Consider the following 17,255-nt stretch of genomic DNA (forward strand, 5'->3'; position numbering starts at 1 on the left):
CAATAGTACATCCTAATTTCACTGGAGTGTTGAGATAATAGATTCATCAGTGTTTTGCGGTGCTCATGCAGTACAGCAATGAGGCCATAAAACTGCCTCCAATAAGTAACCAACATTTTCTCCCTATCATAAGATATATTATACGTTCGAAGCATACCAATGTTAAGTCCTCACTCTGAAGCCAGTCAGGAAGCTCAGAAGCTTGGCTCAGGGCCTGGAACAATGTTGCTCTGAGAGCACAATAGTTATCACCACGCACTCTCCTTATAGAGGTAAATTTCTGAGAAACTGCTTCATATCCCTGTATAAGAATACAAAATAAATTGCAATGACTATGCAAAAAATCCATCCAACCGTCATTTCATTAGTCCTGACATAAATGCCCAAATTAAATGCCCAAATTACAGATCTATTTAACAGTCACAGCATTTGGCCCAATATTCCACAAAGAAAATTAAAATGCTTTTGTTTGAGAAGTATAATAGGAGAAGAAGCTATGAAAAAAAAAAAAAAAAACACTCCACAGTAGCTGAAATGAGAAATCAAACCAATCATCACTAAAAGTAAAGGCTTATTAGAAGGTTCAGGGGATTGGTTACAGTGCTTAAGTGAGTTAAGGAGCACAAGTCACAGACTTTCACTGGGGTCTGTGCTCCTGAATCCCTTAGGCACTTTTGAAAATTCAACCTATAATACTACTTGGTCTGAACACAGCCTTCTGTAGATTGGTAGTGACCAAAAGAAATTACTAAAGATGTTGGATGGACCATGTGAAATATTAGCCTCAGAACTGGCACATTAATTAAAACATGTAGAATGATCCTGAACCAGCCTCTTACATCCTGCAGGTGTTCTCACCATTGCAGAGTTGAGGCTTATTGGCAGGTCAGCATAGAGAAGCGTGCATTGACACTGCCTGAAGCACATGTCTGTGAAAATACAGAGGACTCCAGTTTTACAACAGCATTAAATTAACAAAATTGTTAATATTATGTGTTGAAAAATTAGATTTTTCTTCAACACTCATACCAAAAAGAGAGGTAATGAATGATATCAAGCAAATAAAGTATCTTCATTTTCCTCCTCATTTTTTAATCATACCATTTGCTCCGCTATTCTCACTCCACCCAAAAACCACTTTGTTAGATTCCTCCACCTCCTCCCTGCCCCTCAAAGTATAACCTTTTATATCAGGGGAGAATTGCAAGACAGATTATGAACAGAATCTAGTAATGTTCTTGCCAAGACAGAAAACAACACAAGCCAAAAATAGGATGCAGGATGGTTGTCCCACTGGCACAAGACACTGTGCACGATAGTGCTGAGACTATGGCAATGGTGCTTTAGAACTATACATAGACTGAGTGAAAAGAGAAAAGCTTGAATGGCACTAAGCAGGCTTTTTATTTCTGTTGAAACTGGCAATACATACAAATCATACAAACCTCTGGTAAGAGCAGTAGACTGTTGTTCTGACACCCAATTGCACAAGTATGACAAAAAACTTGCTTTAATTCAGCTGTTATTAAGCAATATTACCATAGAGCTGTGTCTTGTTTACACATAAGACTACCACACTTTACCACACCTGTTTTATTTAATGCCTCATGACTGCTTGTATTTCTGCTCCAGTATCAAAGTGTTTGCTTTGGGATGTGCTGAAGAGAAAGACCATTTTAATGATAAAAACTATGTTGTTGTTGTTGTTTTTTCTATTCCAGTATTGCCAATCCACACTGTTGCAATGCACACCACCCATGCATTCATCAGCAGACTAAGGGAAGTTACCCTGAGACGTGAAACCTTACAATCAATTCTGGCCTCATTTTGTGTTTTCTTGGTCAGGCCTGAACTGAAGTCCAGCAACACTGTAAATTTCATTCAGTGGGTCAAATTCTGCTCTCACAGAATTTAGTCTAATGACACTTAAAGCCCATTGCAAAGTAATAATTACTACTCAAAGTAAACAAAAAGGCTTTTTAAAAATTATTTTAAAAATAGTAAAAACTGTTCAGGACCCCAAATAAACAAAAAGTTTAGATTTAAGAATTAAAAAATAAAGTGAGTTTAAAACAAAAGAGCTCTATTCTCTAAATTCTTATTCTACCCTCATCACCATAGTATGAGCATCATCCAGCAGTGCATTAAGCAACATTTCTCACATGTGGTTCATTCTCTCTTATTCTCCATTGGGCGAAGAAGTGTGTGCATTTCAAGTGTTCTGCTAAATTTTTCCTCATCCAAAATACGTATATGCTATGTGTTCATATTGAGAAACCAAGGCTGAAGAAATGAGATTAAGCTGAAGATCAGTTCCTCCTTTGCTCATCTAATAGGACCCAAAGTTCTAGATTCTGTGTTCTCCCTACTACAGTCAATGGCATTTATAGCTAAAGCAAAGTTTGGCCTTTATTTCTCTCATCAGCACAAGGAGGTGAGATTTTGATCCTAAGTAAAAAGTTCTTCCCATTTAAAGAAAATAAATTGTATTTTATAAATCTACTTATATATTCTGTTAATGATTTTTCAAACAATTTAGCCATTAAAAATGGATATTCCAAGAGCTAGTTAGTTAAAAAAATTCAGACAAATTTATTATTTTTAAATTCTACTATTCTAGGTCTACCAGAAAGTAATGCTGTACACTTTAAAAGAGAGTAATATAAGCAAGAGAACATGCAAAAAACCCAGCTGTTTTTCAAAGGAATTAATGGCTCAGGTTAAAGTCTCAACACCTGAACGAATTCAAAGAAAAATCTTTTCTTTTTTGAAGTTATAATTTCTGGTTATCCACCCAGCATCAGTTGCTTTCAAACTGCAAAGAAAGTGTTGACAGCCATTTATTATACGCAGATAGAGGGTTTTAAATTGATGGGCAAGAGCCATCTCAATGACCTGGTACCAATAACATTTTCATAACAAATGGTATCAATTAAAGTGCCTTTGTATATATAAAACCTTAATAAATTAAGTCTTTATCAACACTCTCTGCTATCAGTCACTGCCCTTAACAGTTAAAGAAACATAATGATTGAACTATTGTGAACACCACATAGTTCATACCTATCAACCACCTCCATATAAAAGAATCATGCATTTAGGCCCATATCCAGGAAACACTTATTATTCTGGCGAAAAGTTACAAAAAAAAACTTTCAAGCACAAAAAAGTATTCATACCTTTTTCATAAGTTTTGCCATTGGTGTACTTCCTCTCCATTCTTTTTGGCAGTACTCTATGATATCCATTTCAGGTGCAACACTGAGTTTATTTTCTGCCAAGATGGATCATATATAATACACAATGTTAAAATAAGGACAAATATAAAATAGAGCTACACTGTTTAGTAGTTGTACTTTATTCATCAGTATACTCTATTTTAGTAAAAAATAAAACCAGTGCTAATCAAAGAGAATTTCATGTTGCAGAGCCCATAGCTAATGATAAAAAGTAAATCTTTTGTTAGTATCAGAAGAAAGAAATGCTCAGGAAAGCTATGAGCAAACAAAAATTATGGTGTGATCCAGCAAGGAAGAGATCCTAGCAACTCCCCCACACCACGCGCGCGAACACAAAAAATCAGATGAAAGAAAGAGGAGACTGGTAAACTTTCCATCCCTCAACAGCCAGATAGAATGAGAGGAGAGCGTCCCTTCATTCACTCCAAAAGTAAAGAGTCAGAGGTGCAAGAACCCCACATTTATCAGACATTTACTAGCTAAGTGTGGTAGGAGAGGTTTGTTTCCCCAACTTTTTCTGGGAACACAACTTTTCCTGGGAATCTCTCAAACTTCCATTCCAAGTAGTTGGTAGTAGTGCTCTAACAGTGAAGAACACCGACCACAGATCCTAGTGGTGGAAACTTTCATATTGCCTATTAGCTAGAAGTGTTTGGTAAATTTTTCAAGCCCTGTTACACATATACAAGCACAACACAAATCATCCATCACCAACTCTTTCAATTGAGTGTGTGGAAATTTTGAAAAAAAGAGATAAAGAACAGGTAGTGTGTAATAATCTGATTGAGGCCCATATGATTTTATACTAAATAGTTTTCACTGGATAAAAATGTGCATTGTGTTCAAACTGTGAGCAGTAGCCTCCATCACATTTACACACTGATATAGTTGAGCACAAGATCTTTGCAGATGAAGGCAACAAAGCTAGACGTGTTAATATTATAATAAGCTATTCTACTGTGTGTGTGTGTAATGCCATATACTAAAGTTCAAATGTACCTGAGGAGCCTGTCTCACAAACAGGTAATACTTTTTCTCTCTCTATTTCTTCTGCATCACGGTACATGTCCTCCTCACTGAAATAACATTGATACACACTTCATATAACACCATAGGTCTTGTCAGCATTGACATTTACTTCATTTACCACTGTATGTAGTTACTTAAATCATGCACAAAAAATATTACCAGAAAATTTAATGTTTTAAGATTATCTACATATATTATGCATTTTTAACGGAAATAAAATCTTAATTATGTAGTGAACGAACGCTCCCCAAGAAAACAGTTAGGATAGATCAAGTTCCATGACATCCATGCCAGTAATAGATTACTGCCTCCTGCCCTACCACGTGTTCTGCTGGTGATGTGAACCCTGCTGGAGACTGCATAGAATGGTAAAATAAATCCCATTTTTATCTTGTAATTATTTTTCAATTCTTTATTTTTACAATACTGGCCAACTCTAGCTATGTTTAAAAGGCCTTAAGTACTGTATCATACATCATGTGTGATAAAGCAAATACTGTAAAATATATAATAAATTAAAAATACTTACCTTAATCCTATGCACAGGCTCCACTGAGGTTGAATGGCAGGCATAACATAACTAGTAAAAAGCATGCTAAGGTGGCATACTCAGTAGGAGCCAGTAATACAGGTTTGGTTTGGATGCCATGAACTTGAAAGACAAAAGCATGTCTTAAATGATTGATATACTGCGTATTCCTCTAACCCAGATTCTGCCAGGCATTCATCGTATAATTACATAGTAATCTGACTATAACAATCTCAGCCTTACAAAACTTCATGAATATTTACCATCAAGCATATTATCTACTCATTTGCTTTTTACTATAATGGAAAAAAAATGCTTTTACTCACACTTCAAAAGCTTGCCACCCCATGCTTTCCATGAACAAGAAAAAAAATTACAAGGCTGCTATATATTAGTCACTACCAGCAATGATTCTAGTCTATGCTTCTATTTATTAGCATCCAGTAGAGTGCCCACAATATGCTCGGTGTTGTTCAAGCAGAAACAAAGGTAGTGTTCTGCCCCAAAGAGCTTACACCTTGAAGACAAGATAGACAGCTGAATGGTAGAGGGACAAAGGTACAATAAATGGATTGATTTGGTCAGGTGGTAATTGGATATGTTAAAGTTTGAAAAACATGTTTTTGTCATTTATAGCCTTAATAAAATTGTTATTTATATTTTTTATTTCATTTTTATTCAACTCTATGCCTACTTATCTTACAAAACTGAACTACAATTGTGACACTGGATTAGTGGTGACCATTTATAATATTATTGATATCAATATTGCAAAATTACAATAACTTGTATGAGATATACCATGTCAGGTACCATGGGAAAGGTTATAATTCACTAAGATTGATAAGCATGTTTATATGTATGTGTCAATTTTGTATTATAAATTCTAAATGTGTATGGCATATTTGTATTTCAACTTGTGCTGTGTTTCTGGGTGACACTCCAGACAGGATGGCAGCAGCACTTAGCCTGCTTAATGGCCCATCAAGGAAATTCAAAGGTACTATGAATCCAGTGAAAGAATCTGGGGGCTATACCTTATGAGTCACCAGGACTTGTAAGAACATGCCTAGAGACAGGGGACTCTGACTTTGAGGCTTTTCCACGCCATGTGCTGTGTGGCTGTGTTTGGAACAAGCCACATGACAAAAGGACATAAAAGGCAGCTGCACCATCCCCATCATCTTCATTCCTGCTTCCTCTTTTTCTGGATCAACTTATCTACAACTGAAGCTGTGAAACAAAGGACTGAGACCCATCCAGATATAGGATGTACTCCAGAGGAACTGTACAAGCCTGCAAATGCCACAGTTCTACTGAGATCTAATATATATGGACTTTAAAGTCATGTGTCTGTATCTGATTGCTTTGACCATTTAACATCTCATTTGTTTCTATCCTTTATAATAAACCTCAAGTTTTACTTACTAAAGTATTGGTTGGCAGTATGGTATTTTGGATAAGATCCAAACTTATAATGCTTTGGTAATGTGTCTGACCCTTTGGGGATCAGGAGAAAATTTTTGGTAAAGGGAATAGAGTTTTAATAACTTCTCTTTACCGGACCTAGTGCTAATTGGGGGCCCGAGACTGAAATGCAGTAAAGAGAGCTATGTAACTTCTTGTTTTAGCTTCTTGATAACCAGCATAAGGAATCGGAGGCACTGTTTGTACCTGGTTGATGTTAGCCACCAGTTTGGGAGAGAATCTGCTCTCCTTTTGCAACGTGCCCTGACCTTGGCATTTTCAGGTGGGCTACCTTAGCTACGGACAGGTCAGGGTGGGGTAGTCATAGCAGAATCCACAGAACCAGATCATTTGGGTTTTGATCAGAATCCCACACTACTCCAAATTTTAAAATTTGACACTGGGAGTGTTAAAGGTTAAAGTTAGTCACAATGAGTGATCCACAATCATATGAAGCAATCAAACTGCAAGCCCTGAGAGACAGCCTACATCTTCAGAATGAGGGAAGAATGGCAGAACTTTTAATGTAAGAAAAGCAAAAGATAGCTGAGATGGAAAAAGAAGCTGAGAATAGAGTCCAATGAGCTGAAGAGAGCCCAGGAATGCAGAAGACTGGAACTGGAAGCTGAGGCAAGTTTCCAGACTTAAACTTCAAATCAAAGGAATAAAAGAACAGCAGAAACTGAATAATCCTGGGAGTCCAGCTCCTCTCAACAGCAAAAATTGGGAGAGAATCTGTCCAGTATAACAAATTTATAACAATTTTGGTATGTTTAATAATGATATGGTAAATACATGTAACCAGGTTAATGTCATAACCCAATCCCCGAGAGAGTATAAATGTGAGGCTTCTGTGTTACCTGTAATCAACAGGGAAATTAGTGAAAGGGGAAGGCATGACTTTAAAGACTTTTCTGTGTTTAGCCACGAATACTGTGACAAGGAAGAGAATGTCTCTAGCCTTGGGATTGTTGAAAATAGCTGCTTATCTGTTCAGAAAAGCAGTTTATCTGTTGAGGGAGAAACTGTCACCAAGTGTTTGAATGACTAGAATTGCATAGTCAAATACAACTTGGTTTCCAAGTTGACACATCTATGCTTATGAATTTTAATCTCACATCTGTGATAGAACTGATTATCTGTACTACGTACAGAGAAGGACTCAACCAAGAGTCTTCAAGGAGGCTGAACTAATCTTGGAAGCCAAACTGTAAGCATCACAACACTATCTGAATGTTAATTGCTTTTAAATACTCCTACTTAACTATTTACATTGAAAGCCATAAATCACCCCTCCTGGAGACTCAAGCAACAGCATTAACAGATTATAAATAGACAGACTTGTTCTTCAGTGACAAAACTTGATAAGACTAAGTTGTCTTAAGGAAAGAGCAGTCAGTCAATCACACAAAACAGATTCTCATTAAAGATGTTGCGTATTTTGGACTATACTCTTCACTAGCTGCCACTTAGGAACCTGAAAATAGATTCCTGTATATGAGCCTGGATGCCAAGACATGAGGACACATTTTTCACAGAAATATCACAGACAGACTCTCTTTTTCAGTATACTTGCTGAGAGGTGTTCAGAGAGCTCTATGAATTCCACTAAAGTAATCCACATTTAACAGGTGCAATGGCTCTAAATAGTATTTCATCAAATATTTGCAACAAGACACATTAAAAAGTTTCACACCACCTTTTGATCTTAGGTGATGATAGTAAAGCTCAAACATATATTTTCTGAAAGTTCTCTTTGGAAATCTATTCTATTATAGGAGAGGCTGATACTGACCTATATATGTAGGTTACCTAACTCATTTCATTGTAAGAGATACTTGCAAGATTTTTTCCCAGAGTCTGAAGCAGGGAGAAAGCTCTGAGGCCAGATAAGTGCCTTTTTTTTTTAATCCTTGGAAGTTCTGTTCAGTATGGCTGACATATAAACTTTGAGTCACCATTTTTTTTTTTGGGAGGAAGGCATGGTACCACTGAACATCATAAACTTTGTTTTACCTTTTTTGTTTAAACAACCTTATAAGTTACTTGTAAGAAAGTATGTTAAAAGAATGTTATTTAGATTACAAAGTTGACTTGAAAGTTTGGAAATGTCAGAATTTCAATTGCTATACAACCTTAATTCTGCTTCCCTATTCATACACATTATAGGATACTACTCAATTACATGATCACATGCTATTTTTTGTGACTCATCTGCTGCAGAAGTTGGGAGATGTGCAGCAAATGAGAGAGTGGACTGAAGGAAGAGAAAAGATAGTCTTATGATTAAAACAGGTGAACACCACACAGGAGAACTTATTTGTATCCTTGATTCTGTCAGAGTTCCTATGTGATGCTGAACAAGTGACTTAAACCAAAGTGTTCCCAGGTTAATTTTATGTTCCAAAATGTCCTTGGTGCCCTACTTGCATCATCCAGGGCCTGATTTGCAAAAGTGCTAAGCACTCACAAACAACTGCAGATGAAGTAAATGGGAGCTGCAGATGCTCAGCAACTGTCAGTAAAGCAGTGTGGTCTGGCAAAGTGAACACAAAGTTTAAGGCCAGAAGAAACCAATGGATCATCTGTAGAATCCTGCAAATCCACGGTATATGTGGATCATTTTTTTTGCAGATGGTGAATTGGATGCAACTGCCTGCAGCTTATAGCCTTTGAGGCTGTTTCCCCGCCTTTGAGACTGGGGTAGGAGCTGGTCACTGATCAGCTGTTCTGTGGGGCTCCCCTGCCTGCAGCAGATCAGCTGTTTGACAGCTGCCTGGAGGTGCTGGCCCCCAAACAGCTGATCAGTGACAGAGGCTGCAGCATGGCCAGTCTCCAAATAGCTGACTGGGGGCCCCAGAGCTGCGGGTGCATGCTGGTGCAGATGACCTGGACTGCAGATGGTGGTCAGAGGTAAGTTGATTGGGACGGATGCAGATGCACATTTGTGTATCCACACAGGGCTGTAATCATCTGCCTCCTATATATCACAGGCCACCAACGCCACCCTGCGTCCACACACTAAACCCAACAACTGAAATTAGCCCAAAGTATTACACCCTCATGAGACTAGACTATTGCGTGCCACAGGCAGAGAATAGGAAGGGCCGAGGTGCACCACAGATGAGGGCACCTTGCAATGGCAGGGAAATAATTAAATTGAAATATTTAGATGAATCTGATGAGTGACCCCACCCACATGCTGCAGGGGAGAAAGTGAAAACACACTAACGACACCCCCAATCTGACATAGGGGAAAATTCCTTCCCAGCTTCACATATGGCAATCAGTTAGGTCCTGAGAATGTGAGCAAGAACCAGCCACCAAGAACCAAGCATAAGAGAGAATGCTCTGTGCCATCTCAGAGTACTGGTCCACCCTACCCAGTGTTCCATCTCTCCAGTCGTGGCCATCTTTGATGCTTTCAAAAGACAAATAAATAAATAAATACACTGGGGAGCTGGGAGTGAGGATCCCTACAAGTGGCCAGCTGAAACTCTGAAGCTTGAGCTTTTAGGAACATAACACATAAATGGGAAGTGAGCCCCAGGCCTGCTGAACGTGCCCCTACCATCACAAACAATTCTGTCATACAATCACCCTCGTAAATTTGTTCTGCTCTCTCTTAAGATGTTTTTCCTCACAACTCCTACCACTGAGTCTTGAAGTCCCAAGTACTTATCTTGGTTCTGCCACTTATTCATTGTGTGGCCTCAGACAAAATCTTTGTCTCAGTTTCTCCATCTGCAAAATGGGGATAATGCGCTCTTATCTCTCAGTGGAGATAAATTCATTAATGTTTGTGAGGTACTTCAATATTATAGGAATGGGTACCCTAGAAACCAGGAGGAAATAAAGAATTCTGTATTCACAGCAGCCTTTGGATGGTGTTCAGTTGATACATAGGGCATCACTAAGAGATAAGAATAAAAATATTGAACAGCTGCCTCATTCTCTTAACACTATCCAGTCTGTGCACTGAATGAGCAGAGGGGCCTATGGAAAAAATGGCATTGTAATACAGGCTTTAATTAATTGCTCACATATAAAAGCACAAGGAAGGTGAATTAAAGTTAAATAGGCAACCTAACTTCTGACCTTTCTAAATATCCAGTGCTCGAATGTAGCAGTCTATATAACATTTTTTACCAGGGAAAGTATTTTGTATGTAATAGTTAATTTACTTCAGTGCAAGATAATGTTAGATTCTTTTAGGATATTGCCCCACTTTCTGTTCGCTGGGTGTCAGCAAAATTGATGTGAAAAGCACTTGCTTGACAATTTTTAGTGGAAAATGCTCTGAAGTTGAGTGTACACAAAAAAGGTTGCACCCATTTAGAACCCAAATTAATTAAATTGCTTCAATTTCTGTGTACACTCTGGGTCAAAGGAAGAGTCTGAAATTTTTTCTCAAAACAGGTGCCAATAGGAAACTTGAGAATACAAAGGGCATAAAGGAAGATGACCTGAACAGAACAAGAACCCTAACTGGCTACAAGGGTTCAAAGAAACATTAATATGTTCTTAAACAACAACACTTAACAGTTAAGCCAGATGTAGTTTAATTTTTTAAAAAGTGAGAAAGATGATATTCAAGAATTTTAAAAGGGAGAGAGAGCTGCATGTTGTACACACAAGGATTAAAAAAAACCAGATATTTGTGGGAATCTTAATGGATGATATAAAAAATGCAAAGAGGAAAAATTGTAAGGATGAGAATACCACGAACTAGAGCAGACCAAGTGATCAGAGAAAGAGAAATGATTTAGCAAAGAAAAATGATGATTAAACCCCACCCCCCCAAAAAAAACAAAACAAACAAAAAACAAAACAAACAAAAAACTACAAATGGCCCAGTCCTGCAAACACTCACTAATTTGACTGGTCTCCATTTACTTCAACAGGACTTCAACAAGGATCATCAGGACTGAGACCACAGAATTCAAAATACTCTTTATGTATGAAGCATCAAAGGAATTTTTTTTTTTTTAATCTCCTGTTTTATTGCTTTTCAAGTCAGTAAATTATAATTTTTTTCAACTTTTTTTAAAATGAACTCATATTAAGGGAGGATTATGTTAATTCTTTTTAATGCTGGCAATGATCAGATGTATTATTCATAAAATTGATAAATCCAGATACTCAACTGCATAAATTAAATGGAATACAAAAGCCTTTATTACACAGGAGCAGCTAACATCAAAAATTAAAATAAAATGAAAAAAGAGGTGGCTGACTTCCTGAAGTCTATGAGATCTAACTACAAGATACCAGAAAAACTATTGATGTGCCAGAAGTTTCAAATAATCATGAAAATATTGCAATTTTATGTAAGGGGATCAATTACTTAAATAGCAAGTTTGCGAAAACATGAAATAAATAGCATTTTCAAGCCAATATTCATACTTAGTCACTTTTTCCAACTAAGAAAAAATAACACTTTGATGTGCGCCTTAGAAAACACCACGAGGAAATGAATAATTTTATACTCGTTGTACACATTGGATGGTGTTTATTAAATAAGGCAGCAGGTCACTAATAGCATAATGAGGATAAAGCACTACATTGCTTTACCAGATTTTATCCGTCTATGCTACAGTAAAAAGAGCAATCACTTTCATATTTATTTAATTTTCTTTTCACTTTCCACTGTTTATAATACACTTTTAAAACTTGTTCATTTTCCCATGGCCCTCCCCCTTTGAAGACGTGTTTCTCTTTATGGCGTTTTTGCAGCAAATCCTCACTCACACAAGTAGTCCCCAACTTAATCTTAATCTTACTTCTCAGGCAAGTAAGAGATCACAGATTTAGGCCTGAAATTTTAGACAGAGCTACAACACAGAGAGAGTTTATTTCTGATCCCACTCTCACTATAGTAAGGGCTTGTGTACACTCAAAATGCTACAGCAGCTGTGCCACCGTTTCACTTCATTGTAGACACTATCTACATCAACGAGAGGGAGCCTCTTATCCGTATTGGTAATCTACCTCCCTGAGAGGTGGTAGCAAGGTCAATGGAAGTATTCTTCCATCAACCTAGCTTTTTCTACACCGGGACGTAGTTTGGCTTAACACCAATTTTTTCATGGATTGCATGGATTTTTCACACCCCTGAGCGATGTAGTTATGCCAATCTAATTTTCTAGTGTACACCAGGCCTTAGAGTTTTGCCTTTGTTCTTTAGGGAAGCAAAATGTGCCACCTTCACCTACCAGCATTCTGCTATATTTAAATCAAACCTTTAAAAAGTCAGGGTCAACAGATCAAAACTCTAGAAATACAAAGGACTGGAAAAGTTCTGAGGCTAAAATGAGTTAATTAAACTAATCCTGAAGGTCCACAAAATTATTGGTTAGTTCATCTCCCCCCATTTGCCCACCTCCCCATTTTTTCCTTAATTTCTCCTTTACAAGGTTGCAGATTATGTTTAAACACACCTACTCTTGTGGTTCTTGCAGGCAGAACTTCCACTGAGTTCAAAATATCAGAGCACAGAGCATTCTTTCACAGCAGAAGTTAAACATTTTAAGATAATAAAATATATTCCTATTCCCAGTAGTTAGCCCTGTCCCTATGATTAAGTGTTTATAAGATTGGTCCCTTGGTTTACAATACCCCTATGTATTCCTACAATTCTCAAGGCCCTACATCCAGCCTAAAAGATCTTCAAAGCTCATCAGCACTTCCTCTAGACTGACCAAAGGGTACTGCTATGAAGTACCATGAGGTCCATCTAGCCACAAGTTACTGAGATGCAACCACATCCCTCCAGTTAAGGATGTGAAAGATTCAAGCTAGGTCTCATGAACAGTAATGAACACTAATTATTCACATGCAACTAGCAATTCCTTTGGCATTTATGCCTACTTTACTTACATTAATATTAAAAACAGAGAAATCAAAGTGTCTGACTTTACAGCAAACTTATTATAACAACTCACTTGTCTGCAGACAACTCCATTGCTGAAGAGCTACTTGACACGGACAGCTTTACTTGGCAGTTTTTATGGGCATCTTGGTTGATCAGGAATGCCTTCAGGTCATGTGCCTGACTAGCTTTTCCATGACTTGTACGTGCACATTCTTTTCTGGTTTCTAATGCAGGTTTCTCTTTCTGGTCACCAGCTGCACTTGCTGAAGAAAGTTCATCACTAGGAATATACTTTTCCTTTTCATGTCTAGTCAAATTTATCATCGCAGTATCTTTCTTCTGTGTTTCTTCTGCACTAGCAGAAGGGCCAGTGGGCTTGCTTGTCCTCCACTGAAAAATACTCTGGCTTTGAAATACATAAATATATAAGGTATATTTGTGTGGATGAATGAGGATATTTTTGCCAAAGTTACAATAATTTGACACAAAATATCTCCTAGCTGTCCTCGATGTAAGGTTAATTGGCCATTTTTCGGCATACAAAGCAAAAACAATATATCAGAAAATTTGGATATGAAGATCATCTAGTCAGTGCAAGATTCTTACCTACAGTATCTATTTTTATTTCTATAGACTACTCCTCAAGCTAAAATTCCTCTCAGACACCTGCCCTTTCAAATACCAAGTATCCTCTAACAGGCCACTGAGATGCACAAATCTAAGAACCATTATACTATTGCTTTATCCATTACAGTTTTAAGTTACTCTGGAGAAGGGACTTCTAGTGCTTTATAGATGTCACAGAAAAATGTATATGCATCTGAAATCGAAAACAAACCCAGAAATCAGGTATACTATCATAAAGTGTATTTTCTGAACTGCACCTCTTTCCTGACACTTCTGTCCTTATTTCCTGCTGCATCTCTCCCTGCTTTATACACCTTTGCACTTCTGCTATTGTTCCCTTTACCACCCATACCATTTGGCAGTCTCTCAGTTAATGAATCCTGAGTCCAACTCCTGCAAGATATTTCTGAAAATCTGCATATTCTGCTAAGTCTGATAAGTATTTTACCTCTCCATACCTTTAGATTGTGAACTCTTTGAGGGAATGGATTACAATACCTGTTAAAGTGCTATTTACTTTTTTGGCTCTACATAAAAGGACACTGTGAAATCTGATCAGCTTTAAAAAATGTAATTAAGATACCAGATTTTCCCTGGACTCCACTGCCAATTTTTTGTTCTCCCAATCTTTAAAAAATGTTTCTCTCTCAAATTTTATTTGAAGACCCCAAATAGGGACACTGAATATAGGGTAACAGTGAAATTGACTAAAAACAACTAATCTAGATGGAAAAAGATTGTATCCATTTTATTATTTTAATTACGGTAATCTTCAGCATCACTTGCACCTTGTAATAACAGTAGGTAAAATATGTACAGACCTAAGTTTAAGTTTCTCTCTATTTAAAAAAAAAGTGTTTTTACTCCTTTGATAATGGTAAAACAAGAGAAGGATGATTTCATTTTTACCCCTCAGACACCTATCCATGGGTAAGATGCTCTGTTCCTATTAACTGTATACTTTGACTAAGCCACATGACAGCTCTGTGCTTCAAATATTAAACTGAGGTTAAGTAATTAAAATGGGTTTGTAATTGATTAATTGATGTTTGTAAACTAGCTGTAAACGTTCAATGCCAAGAATTATAATGGTACTAAAACCCCTGAATGCAATATTCTAGTTGATTTAAACTATAAATCAAGGGCTCTGAAACTGGGAGCCATGACCCCTCACAAAGTTTTTATGGGTGGGTCACGAGCTGTCAGCCCTCGCGCATGCCGAGAAGGATGGCATGGCATGGGGGGAGAAGGGTTGTCACAGCCTAAAATATTTTCAAAGGGGTCCCCAGCAAAAAATGTTTGAGAACCCCCGTCATAAATCTACTTTTAGTATAAAAGACAAATCTTTATATAATTTATAAAACTTTCCAACTAGGTTAATGAAAAATACTATACAGAATTGGGTGATTTAAAAAGGTGTATCTGGTTATCCATGCAAACCTAGTCTTTATTTATATAATATTCAATCCGGACATAGAAAAGGAATAAGCATATGTAAAAGAACACTAAATAAGTGAAATAGTCTCAGCTAATATTCTTCCAGTATAACTGGAAATATGAGCACAAAACCCAAGAATTGTTTTAAGAAAATCTAGTTTATTCCTCCCTTTTTTGGATCTATAAAGCACTGTGACATGTAGGAAATAATATTCAGAAGCCAGTTCAAGACACAGTATCAGCAATAACAGCTCCACAAGGTGATCAAGCTGCCCCACTGAACTGTGCAGTGAGCGAAGGACTCACCCTTCCAAGATCCCCTGCTCTTTGTTACTCAGTCTGGACCTCTTGGTGTTGACTAGAGCAGTTATGCTAGGTTCGCTGCCAGATGACCTCTCAGCTTCAGACCTCTTCTCCATTACACCTTTCTTATCCTCATGCGGCAAGTGGTCGCCAGCAGCAGCTGTTCGCTCTTGCTCACCCTCCTCAACATCAGTCAGAGCCTGCTGCACCTCAGCTTGTCCCCAGCGGCTGCTCATTTCCACAGGCGAGTGGCTTGGGCTCGCATCCTCAGACTCAGAGAAAGTTCTGCAACACGTCAAGGGCGACCGAAACAGGAACATTAGTGGCAGTTAAGTCAGGCTTGGATTTGATTTTTATCGGTCAACACCCATTCCAGCCGTCCATGCCCACCCGCAGCAAAACATTTCTGGGGATAACAATGAAAAGATGGGGCCAAGCAACGTCTGAAAAACACGGCCCGAGACCCTGCTAGAGAGGGTCACCAGATAACCATTGCCTGGCCCTGCCTGCCTGCCTCCCCCCGCCACCGCAACGCCCTGCACGTGTGCAAAGGTGCAGTGACCACGGCGCTTAGAAACCACAGAGCCGGGGCGCCTCCTACCCCCGCCAGGCTCGCAGCCCAGGAGGCCGAGGCAGCGAGCGACACTGGGGGGGGGCCCAGACCCAGGGCAGGCGAACGGCCCCGGGCGCCCTGAGGAGGGGGCAGGGCTGGGGCCTAGCCCAGTCTCGGGGCTTTGCCTCCAGCCGGGACGTGGAACCGGCTCCGCCACATTCGCCCACCTCGGGCTCTGACCCGGCAGAGGATCGGATCAGACCAGCTCAGCTCAGCTCAGCTGAACCTCCCCTCGTCCCCCCCGCTACCCCGCACGTGGGACTGGCCCGGGCCCCGCCCCCGGCTGGAGTCAGAGCGCGGCGGGCGGCCTCCCACCCCCACGTCAGCAGATCGAGGGTGGGGGAAGAGGGAGATTCGTCGCCCAGGCCCGCGGTCCTCGCGCTACAAACCCTTCCACCAATCGCCATGGCAACCCCCCGACACACTCTGACCTCTCGAGCCAGGGAGCCGCCGCCGTCCCAGCTCAGACCGGCCGCCCCGCCCCGCGCCGCCCGGCCAGCGGCCAAAGAACAGACTTGCCGAGCCGCCCGCCGGCGGCCAACGGGTTAAGCCGCAGGCCTCTCTCCCCCTCCACGCGCAAACGCATTGCGCCGCCTCTCCTCCTCCTCCTCCCCCGCGCGCGTCCTTTTTTGGTCTTACGCGGCTTCCAAACCGAAAGCTCTTCGGCAACAACAGGCGGCCCCAACACCAGGGCCCCAACCGCCCCTGTGACGTCACAACCCGCGGCTCTGCGGTTGGCGCGTGCTCGGTAACTGCCGCTGAAGTTGCCCGGTGCCTGCCCTCGCGTGGGCACAGGGCGGGGTGAGGCCGCGCGCGCGGTCGCTCGCTCTGCACAGCCCTGGCCAGGCGGGGCGGGCCGTAGTGACTGCACAGGCGGGGCAAGCAGCTGGGGTGGGGCGTAGCTCTGCAGGGGCAACCGAAACGGGGGGAAAGTGGGGGGGGTCCCTCTCCCGCGCATGAGGCTACAGCTCAGCACCTTCCTTCGTTAAAGGCGCGACCCAGCGCCAAGCCTAGACCGTGCTGCGCTGCTGCAGCCGAAATAACGCCTGGGGCTGAACAGGCGGCTGGAGCGCTGGGGTGAACTATTTTATACAGCGCCCCCCCCCCACACACACACACACACACACACACACACAC

The 17,255-nt window shown here is 40.1% G+C and overlaps 1 protein-coding gene across 6 annotated transcripts in view; it reads right to left on the reverse strand.

Annotated features, from left to right (window-relative positions):
- OTULIN (OTU deubiquitinase with linear linkage specificity) overlaps positions 1–16,860 on the reverse strand; it is a 31,238-nt gene extending 14,378 nt beyond the window's left edge. The window contains exons 1-6 of one of the 6 annotated variants that reach the window (XM_067569946.1): positions 16,758–16,860; positions 15,509–15,790; positions 13,209–13,544; positions 4,239–4,315; positions 3,180–3,274; positions 158–301 (exon numbers count right to left, since the gene is read on the reverse strand). In XM_067569946.1, the coding sequence (XP_067426047.1) occupies positions 158–301; positions 3,180–3,274; positions 4,239–4,315; positions 13,209–13,544; positions 15,509–15,741 (885 nt within the window). In that variant the 5' untranslated portion in view covers positions 15,742–15,790; positions 16,758–16,860. Of the gene's footprint in view, positions 1–157; positions 302–3,179; positions 3,275–4,238; positions 4,316–13,208; positions 13,545–15,508; positions 16,112–16,285; positions 16,358–16,549; positions 16,687–16,757 lie in introns of those variants that run through there. The other 5 variants (XM_067569935.1, XM_067569941.1, XM_067569928.1 and 2 more) reach the window with 5 other exon arrangements.
- Positions 16,861–17,255: the final 395 nt, after the last annotated feature.

The sequence above is a fragment of the Emydura macquarii genome, unplaced genomic scaffold (assembly GCF_026122565.2).
Source record: "Emydura macquarii macquarii isolate MOO-44397 ecotype Brisbane River unplaced genomic scaffold, CSIRO-AGI_Emac_v2 contig_320, whole genome shotgun sequence".
In the NCBI taxonomy this organism is placed as follows: Eukaryota; Metazoa; Chordata; order Testudines; family Chelidae; genus Emydura; species Emydura macquarii.